Raw genomic sequence first — 10,110 nt, forward strand, 5'->3', positions numbered from 1 at the left:
GACAGCTGTCTGATTTGCCTTGTAATATTTGAGCTGCACATACAGAAACCAATATCCCCTTGTGGAAAAGACTGCTCATTAGCCCCTTGTATCCATTCTCTCCTGCTTCCTTTTATTATAAAGTTCTCACTTTTAGCAAGGCACATAGTTGCCCAACTAGAGATTCACCCTCTTATTCTCTTTTATAGCTTGGTGTGGCTGTGTGACCAAGTTATTGTCAATGGACTATAAGGAGAGGTAAGTAAATGTGTACAATTAACACATGACTTCCTTAAAAGGAAATTGCTCTCCATTTCTCTCTCCTCTGTTCTATGGACTGGAACGTGGATGTGATGGTGAGTCAGCTTTGGCCATGCAGATGAGGACAAGCCTTGAGGGGACGGCAGAGCCACAAAATGGAAGGACCTGAGTCCCTGGAGAACATCGTGGAGCAGTGTCTCCTGCTCACTCTGGGCTGCCCTCCTACCTCTTGACTGTCATGTGAGAGAGAAAGAAACTATCTTGTTTGAACTACTATACTTGGGGGTCTCTTCTTTGAGAGCAGCTTAGCTTGAATCCTAACCAGTAAAGGACATTCATATATTCAGTGGAGAGAGAAATCCATTTTCTTTCCATGTGGAAGCATTCCTAGCAGTTTTTGAACAAAGATGGGAATGATAGGGTAAGTTTTAAAGAAAAAGGAAGTGTGTTATTACATCATGGGATTTTAAAAGTTTGGTTTTCTCACGGAGAGAACATTGCACATTTACATTTCTTTTCTGGGAACATTTATTGAGTGCCTACTGTGTGTAAAACACTCTAGGAGGCCCTGGGGATACAGAGATGAAACAGACACAGTTTCTGCCCTCAAGGAGCTCACAATCTACTATAGCAGACAGAAGAAATATACAAACAAATGCACTACAAGATAGGATGCATATAATAATAGAGATCCCAGTGAGGTTCTATGGGAGCATAGAGCTGGGAGAGAGGACTTTCACATGACAGAGAAGGAAAGAGGACCTCAGGAAGGCTTTGCAGAAGAGATTGCATTGGCACTCCATGATGAAGGACAGGGAGAAGAAAGATGGGAAGCCAGGGGGTCAGGTTTCTGGAGCAGTGGGGACAAATGTTAGGGGAGCTCAGAAAACAGGAAATCTCCAGACTTTTCTGGAATATGAGGTGGGTGAGACGAAGTGCTGAGACTTAATTCTGGAAATGTGGTTTGAGGCCACATAGTGAAGAAGCCTTGAATGTTATATTTAGGAATTTTAATTTATTTTGTACTGGTGGGAAAATACTAAGGGATTTTGAGCACTGAAGTTAGAAATCAACAGGACATTCTAGGAGACTGAATCTCAGGCTTTAGCATGCACCAGAATCTCCTGGAGGGCTTGTTAAGATAGAGGTGGATGCCCCCCCCCCCCCGCCTTAGAATTTCTGACGTGGTAGGTCTTCAGTGGGGCCCTAGACTTTGCATTTCTAACAAGTTCCCAGGTGATACTGACGATGCTGGTCTGGAGATGTTGCTTTGAGAACCACTGTTCTAGGAATATGTATCTGGCAGGTGTGCAGGGGCAGAGTTGCAGGTGAGGGGTCCAGAGGTAGGTGGATCAGATAAGAAGATTGGTCCAGGGCAGAGGACCAAGTTATTGGAGAAGAGGGGTGCATATACAAACATTGCTACAGAGGTAAATGGATAAGACTTTTATACTATCTGGATGTGAGAGACAAGCCACAAAGAGAGAGAATCTCATTTACCTAATGTGAATGATAAAAAGCATAGTAATCCTGTTATCTGAGATTGAGAAGGTGGAAAAGGAGAAGGTATGAGTGTGGGAAATGATCATGAGTTCAGTTTAGAAAGGCTGTGTTTGAGGCACCAATAGAGTGTTAGTAGGGAGATGTTCACCAGACATAATTCATGGGTCTAGGGTTTGAGAAAGAGAGAGATCAGAATTAAAGACACACATTTTAGAGCCTCAGGCATAGAACTATTTGTGGAAATGATGGAGGTTGGGGTGGAGTATGAATATACAGGAGGTGAGAGCTGAGAATAAACCCCTAGGATGAAGAAAAGGAGGCAAAGAATGAGAAGGTAGCTGGAGAACCAGGTTAGTAAAGGGATCCTGGAAGGCATGGGCTTAAACAAGAAAGGGGTGGTTAGCTGTTTTAACTGATGAGAGTGGGAGGTAGATAAGAACAGAGGAAAGGACACTGGATTTGCCCATTGGCAAGTCGCTGATATCCTTTGGGAGATCAGTTTTGGGGGAACTGGGAGGGGCATACCCAGATGGCAAAGGAGAGAAAAGTTAGTGGAAGGGGAGAAGTGGAGGTAGAACGAGCAGGTTGATGACTGGGGAGACTCAGATGGGAGAGTGTGGAATGAGATGGAGCAGGAGCTGGAAGGGGAAGTAGGGCCAGAGTATGTTGGTTCTAATGTCTAACAGACTTGAGCAAACTGATGGGTGAGATTAAAGAAGAGTGGGGAGAGGAAGGGATGGTGGGAGGGAGGGAGAGAAAGAGAGAGAGAGAGAGAGGAAAGTAGCAAGATTACAGAAAATTTGAGAGGGGATAGAATTAAGGGGTAAAACATGGAGGTGGAAGCGGGCAGGGGGCAAAGCAATGTCTTCTCAACAAACAAAGAAGAGACGTGATCTGGGGGGAGTGAAGAGGTGGGAGAGGCTGTGGATGAGAGGTGAGGAGCAGAGGTCTAGAACAGTCACTTACTGAGGAGTGTCCAAGAAGTTACACACTTTCAGTCCCTTCTGTCATCACTCTTGACTTAGTGACGAGCTCCACCATATGACCAGAGCCATCAGTCCAAGTTGGCCACGCACTGTGTGGCCTTGGGTCCCGCCTGCAGCCTCCTGGCCCCAGTCTGCAGTCCAGTATGGAAGCTATAGGGATTCCAGGAGACACAATTTCATACTCATTTGCTAGTGGGTGGCCTTTGCTGTAAACACAGATTTTCAATTTTTAATTTTTTTTCCAAGTGCACAGCTGGTAACGTAATGAGCAACAGTCTCCAACAAAGTTCTTCAGGTAATATATTCTCTCATTTGATCCCCCCTGCACCCCTTAATGGGTTCAGCAGCTTAATGCTGCTTTAAAAATTCTCCAAATTAGACTTGTACTCACACCTTAATCCTGCTAGAATGGGAGAGTGTACTCGAGGCTTAGCTGGGACACTTCTTAGAACTGGAGGAGGCCCAATGTGTCTGTCAGGTTAAATAGCAACAAAATGACCAATTTCCATGATTGTTTTATAATATTATTTGCTTATGTTTCATATTCATAGTCAAAGACCTAGGAAAGTGCCAGTACATTCATTCCAAGTTCTCTTTAGAGAATGAGGATGTGTATTTAATCATGAACTAAGAAGACATGCCAGCTGTACTATCTGTGCTGGAAAGGAGTGGGCCATGTAATCATAATAAGTGGCTTTAGATCAGGTCTGCAAGCAGTAGATGACAGCACACCACTTTTTTTTCTTTTACTGCTTTATGTGGTCATGCAATTTCCACTGGAATTGGTAAGCATCTGGATCCATATGCTCAGAATTAATGCCACACACCAGGGCAAGTTATCAGATATTTGATTTATAAGTAATAAGAAATTCTCCAAATGAAGATTTATTTTGGTATTCTTTAATTGCAGGGTTAACTGAAATGGCTAAAAAAGTAAAAAGTATTTACTATTTTACCTTATTATTACTGCTGTGAAATTTCTGTTTTTGTATGATAGTGTTTATTTGCAATTAGGTACCACAAATAAGACCAGAGGTAGAAAACAGCACACACAATAACAAGCCTCAAACAAAACAGAAAACAAACAAACAAACAAAAACCAAGACCACACATACTTACAAACCTCCTGAACCAACTATGTTCAAGAATTAATAAGTTGCACCCCTTACCCCCGTGCACTCACGAGGCTGGTAAAAGTCATGCCTTCTGGCTTTTTACAATCTAAGTATGTTCTCGGCACCGAATAAGCTTTTTAAAAGCCAGCTTAAAGTCTTCATTAAAACTTGTGTAGAGCAGAGGGTTGATCAGAGAATTAACATAACCAAGCCATGTCAAAAAATCGGCCACTTCAGAGGACACGGTGTAGATGCTCAGACCTACAATCAGCTCTTTGATGAAGAATGGCAGCCAGGACAAGATGAATGCACCCAAAATCAGTCCGAGGATGCGTGCTGCCTTGCGCTCCCTGGTACTGGAGATTTGCTGGCGTTCTCCCGGGTTATCTAGGTCACGGGCAAAGGGAGGGATCCTGATGGAGGTGTGGATCTTTTCAAACTCTGTGGGAGGGTCTGAGGTGGAGAAGTCAGACACACAGAAAGTCTGTGTCAGTTTACAACTGGCGAACGAATTTTGGCTATCCGTGCTTCTGTTGCTTAAGTGCCGGCTTGATCCTCTTTTCTGGTAAAGGCTCTTGGCTGCACGGTAAATCCGGTAATAGAGAATCAGTATCAAAGTCAAGGGGATGTAAAATGCCCCAAGTGTGGAGTAAATGGTGTAGATGATGTGGTCGTGCTGGATGGTGCACTGACTAGGGGGCAGGCTGAGTTGGCGGTGGCTCCTCCAGAACAGAGGGGGCATGGAGATGAAGATGGAGATGGTCCAGACCGTGAGGATCATCAGCCCGGCCCTCTTGGCGGTCCTCTTCCTGGCATACTCAATAGCGTTGGTGATGGCCCAGTACCTGTCCAGGGCAATCACACAGAGATGAAGGATGGAGCAGGTGCAGCAGGTCATGTCCACACTCAGCCACACCTCGCAGATGAAGTACCCCAGCTTCCAGCTGTCCATGACGATGTACATGATGCTCAAGGGCATGACGAGCACAGCCACCAGGAGGTCCGTCACAGCCAGAGAACAGATCAGGTAGTTGGCAGGCTGGTGGAGCTTCTTGGTGGTGCAGATGGCCATGATCACGGCCGAGTTTAGCAGCATGGTCAGGGTGGTGATGAGCACCAGAGTCATGGAAATGAGCATCTTCTCAGTGATGGTCTTGGGTCTCACAGCCACACTGGCTTCTGGGGTACAGTTAGTAATGTTCATTTTCCCCTGTTCTAATCTACACTGTGGAGAAGCTGATGGTTATTTTCCTGCAGTTGGAAACTATGTAGACTTGAAAATCTCTCATTTGTAAGGAGGCGGTAATTTTTTCTTCAGCTGCATAGTGTCTTGGGTTCCATTTCGTGTGGGTAAAGGGAAGCACCACAGCATTTCTTCTGAATGGAGGGTTCCTGGAAAATAGTATGCTACTGGTTAATGAATGAAAAAGCCATATTCTTCATGGACATATATACACTACCAAATGTGAAATAGATAGCTAGTGGGAAGCAGCCACATAGGGGTGGGATAGGGAGGGTGGGAGGGAGACGCAAGAAGGAGGAGATATGGGGATATATGTATATGTATAACTGATTCACTTTGTTATACAGCAGAAACTAATACACCATTGTAAAGAAATTATACTCCAATAAAGATATTAAAAAAAAAAGCCATATTCTTTTACCTGGAAGACAAAATGACAGTATTTTGGTATTCATAAAATCTTTACATATTTTTGATATAATTTTTTTCTTCTTTGAATGTAATCATCATCTTTTTTAAAAATTGAAGTATAGTTGATGTACAATATTATATAAGATAGAGGTGTACAATATAGTGATTCACAATTTTTTTTTTTTGTCAGTGCGGCATGTGGGATCTTTTTTCCCTGACCAGGGATTGAACCCGTGCCCGTTGTAGTGGAAGCGTGGAGTCTTAACCACTGGACCTCCAGGGAAGTCCCATGATTCACAATTTTTAAAGGTTATACTCTATTTATAGTTACTATAAAGTATTGGCTATAGTCCCTGTGCTGTACAATATATCTTTGTAGCTTATTTTATACATAATAGATTCTATACATAATACAATCTATTATGTATACTTCTTAATCCTCTACCCCCATACAGCCCCTCCTCCCTTCCCTCTCCCCACTGGTAACCACTAGTTTGTTCTCTATATCTGTAAGTCTGTTTCTTTTTTGTTATATTCACTAATAAACTTCATCTTTACATTATTATTCAGATGCTACTTTTTTTTAAAGTTCCCAAACTCTTTATGAGGAAGACATTATCAAATTTTAAGTCTATCTTGCCACCCAAATTACTGTCTCATTTACATTTATAAGGCTTTTTACACTTGGAGACATATATTCACATAATATCACGCTTTAAAAATTCTGGGACCATTACATTAAAGGAAAAATTATATTGTTTATAATAAGAAGCCTTCAAACCAGATTTTAAAGTTTCACAGCAAATATTTAACTTCAGAGATATTTTAGTGTCACAATGGGATTGTGCAATTTCGTCTAATTATTTCTGACATTTTACATATCCCACTGTGCATTTCTCTGGAGAAAAGAGAGAAAAAAGCATATAACGTTACTTTGATGTTTATGGCAAATTGTTCTCAGAGTAATACAGTAAATTGACTGTGAAACAGAATTATCACCAAGCTCAAAGATCTCTATATTTTTTAAAATGTGTTTAGTTTTGGTTAACATTTGTGTTTATCTATCCATCTATCTATCTATCATCTTTCTAACTACCTATCTGTCTTGTCACCTGTCTACTGGAACACTGTCATTGAGCTGGGCAGTCAATGAGATAGTCAGTGACATTTACTGAATGCATAGCTGTAAGGAATTTTTAAAAAGTAAAGTCAAATACAAGTGTATATTCATGAGAATAAGTCAATCAAAATCTGCATAGGAATATTCATGGCTAATGACTATTGGTTAGAACACAGATCAAATCCTCTGATTTGACTCTATGACATTAGGTCCAGGAAAACTTCAAAGAAATACTGGTGTTTCAGCAGTTTTAAGAAGGGACATAGATTGTTGTGGATTAGGCCCAACAGACATAATGACTTCAGCAGAGGATGAGGGCAAGAGCAGCCGAGACATGTGTGAAATGGGAGTGAAGGTGGGTAGAGGTCTTTGGATGAAGTGGAAACTGGAAGGCAGTGGGCAGGAAACAAAATCTCCAGCCTGGATGAGATTTAGCTCTAAATTTAATTTCTCCTGTTTATAGGGCAAAAACCAAGAGAGGGTAAATGAGGATCATTTATCTTTTAGACACAGAAAATGAAAGAAAATAATGATGATTTCCCTAAAGATCAGAAATGAGGCAATTATTTTTAAGATAGTCTGTATCTTTCTTCTGCATCTCTGTTTCTATGATGTTTTACATTGTTTCTGTGGATGTACCTACTTTTTTTCCTCCTTTTTTTGGCTGCATGGCACCGCATGTGGGATCTTAGTTTCCCCAACCAGGGATCGAACCCATGCCCCCTGCAGTGGGAGCACGGAGTCTTAACCACTGGACGGCCAGGGAAGTTCCTGGATGTACTTCAAAAGTCCACTTTTGAATGTCTTGTGTTTCCCTAGTTCTTTCAGGGGACTTGTGCCATCAACAACTCCTTCTTTCTTGTAAATGGAATATTTTTTTCTCCGCTGGTACCTTTCCCTCCTTTTATAATGAGTTTAAATGTGCATGTATATTTGAGACCAGGCTATAAAACTGAAAGAATATGGGCTCTGGAATCAGACAGACATGGGTTCAGATCCCAGCTAAGCCATCTACTAGCTGCTTGGGGCAACTTCTCTACATTTTTCCTGGTGTCTTATGTCTTTATCTCTCCATTTTGACCCCTTTCTGTTTAATAAAATGAAATAAAGTTGTTTTTTCCTCCAAATATTAATCCTTAGCTATGTGTTTCTCGGGTTCTTGAGGTTTGTGGGATAGAGTAGTTCTCAGTAAAAAGGCTTTTCCACTCTGTAAGATTAAGAGCATATAGTAGCATGAATAAGGGACAGATAACTTTAGAAATTTCAACTTGATTATAGAGGCAATTAGGAAATGCATTAATTTTGAAAGTGTGCAGTAAAAAAAAAAATCAGAGTCATTTCAGCTTCATAGAGCTTTTAAAAGCTGCTCTATTTAGCTGAGCTCCCATAACTCCTACTTGTCATTTCTCTGGTGACACCATTTTGCTCCTTATTTTGTAACTTTATTTTTCATTCCCCTCAGCCGACTATACATTTCTGGAGGGTAGGATGTATGCCTGATTCATCTTTTTAGCTTTAAATTAAATTTAATTTCTAGTTAAATTAGTAAAAACATTACAGTTTGAGGGGACTGCATTGTCAGCTCTTTAATGTGACTTCCTGGTTTATTTGTGCCTGAGCCTTTCAGAGTAGACGTTTTGTATCCTTGTATCGTCAGCCACCCTAAACTCCTGCACACATCCAACTTGCCATCTTTCATCTGTTTTCATTTAACAATATATCTTGAAGTTTGTTCCATAGCAACACCTGTAACACATTCTTTCAGATGGCTGGGTAAGATCCCCTGGGGGGGTGATGATAAATTGAACAAGTGTGGAGGACTGGGCTTTGGAGCTCTTCACTGTTTAAAAAATCAGGTAGGTAAGGAGGAACCTGCAGATCAGAGGACAAGAAAAGCTCCTGAGGTGGAGGAGAACGAGGAGAGAGAATTCCATGCCATGACCATGTGAAGGAAGCGTATTAAGTAAGAGAGCGTGATCCACTGTGTAAGCACTGCTGACAGACTGTAGATGGGCTGGGCAATCCGGGTGACATCCATGACCTTGACAAGAGTCATCTGGTGCCGTGGTGGAGTTTACTGAAAAGGGGAGCAGAAAAATAAGTTGGTGGATGTGGAGGGAAATGTGGAGTCAGGGTTGTTTTCTTTTTAAGATGAGAGGTTGTCTTTTTAAACCAGGCTGTTCATAGTTTTCTTTACTGCTACATTCAGTATCCTTTGTATTGGGATGGGGAGCATTTGTGGAGTGGGTGAAATGTAAAAGAGGAAGCAGGAAAGCCGTAAGGAGGAGGCTCGAGTCAGTCAGTGGGGCCTTGGGACACCAGGTAAGTAGAATTCCCTGAGCAATTTAAGGGATCATGTTGGGGGCGGTGAAGGGGCCAGAGATACAGCCATACTCAGGAAATGACCCAACCTCAATTGTCTTGGCTTCCTTTTACCTTTTTAAGAAAATAACACAGTTGATAATCACTACCAACTCCTTAGGAGGTAGTATGATTTCTAATTAGAACAGAGCTTGTTACATAGCACCTGAAAATCTCTCAAGCATCTTTAGCTTCTCACGTAGTGCTGGGGGAGGGACTCTAATAACACTTCAGTCAAAACACATTCTGCAGAACCAAGGCAAATAGTGATAGCAACACACCAAATTTCATTAGTCCCCTGGAATGGAAAATTAACTGCAGTAATTGTAGCTAAAACCAGACATATCCTATCAGGAGTTGATGCAGGAACATCTTGGGGGGTTTGTAACTTTCAGTTTCTGCTCTAATTATGACATGGAAAATACCAGTGCAGTCCAAAGCCATATTTAAATAGTTTTTCGTTAGAATTATGAATAGGAGAGAATCACTCTAAGCCAAACAGCTCAGTGTATGCTGCTTCCATTTACCGAGATGCTTCATAGCCTCTGATTTATATTATCCCAGTGATGGTCAGAGCACCAGTCACCAGAGTTATGAGCACACTCAACTCCTTTTGAATTTTACCTTCTTATCTAGTCTTCTATTGGTTTTAGATAACTTGCTATAAATATTCTTTCATCTCTTCTTTGATTGTTTTCTTTTTGCCCCAATTTCTTCAAATCATGAAAAAAACCCTCAGTATGCGCCAGTTTCTTTTTGTTATTTCAGGAGTGACAACTTGCCTTCATATTACTAATTTTATCTCCTAATTGTTTGTTAAATCCACTTCCTCAGCCTTCATAAAGATTTTTCTTTGCCTGTCCAGGGGAAAGGAAGGGTGGATAGTAGTACATTTCTCAATTTGACCTTTAGTGGGTGCAAAGGAAGAGGGAGAGGAGATTCCAGAGTGTGGTGTGCTTTATTCTCTTTTTCTTATTTATTTATTTTAATTACGACTGGGACATGACATGTGGTTATTATGAGGTTACTATACTCATAACAGGAAAACATTATCATTGTAAAAATTCAAGTGAAACAGAGTACGTAGTTTCAGGAGATGTTTATATATTCTGGACACAATTCTTTTGTCAG

The 10,110-nt window shown here is 41.2% G+C and overlaps 1 protein-coding gene across 1 annotated transcript; it reads right to left on the reverse strand.

The window, feature by feature from the left end:
- Window positions 1-3,950: 3,950 nt before the first annotated feature.
- Window positions 3,951-5,048, reverse strand: HTR1E (5-hydroxytryptamine receptor 1E). Its single transcript, XM_059942066.1, has one exon. The coding sequence runs from the start codon at window positions 5,046-5,048 to the stop codon at window positions 3,951-3,953; it is 1,098 nt and encodes a 365-aa protein (XP_059798049.1).
- Between the last annotated feature and the right edge of the window lie 5,062 nt (window positions 5,049-10,110).

Source organism: Balaenoptera ricei, chromosome 12 (assembly GCF_028023285.1).
Source record: "Balaenoptera ricei isolate mBalRic1 chromosome 12, mBalRic1.hap2, whole genome shotgun sequence".
In the NCBI taxonomy this organism is placed as follows: domain Eukaryota; kingdom Metazoa; phylum Chordata; class Mammalia; order Artiodactyla; family Balaenopteridae; genus Balaenoptera; species Balaenoptera ricei.

Excerpts from the sequence above, each read along its gene's own strand:
- HTR1E (XM_059942066.1), bottom strand. The coding sequence starts at position 5,048 with ATGAACATTACTAACTGTACCCCAGAAGCCAGTGTGGCTGTGAGACCC.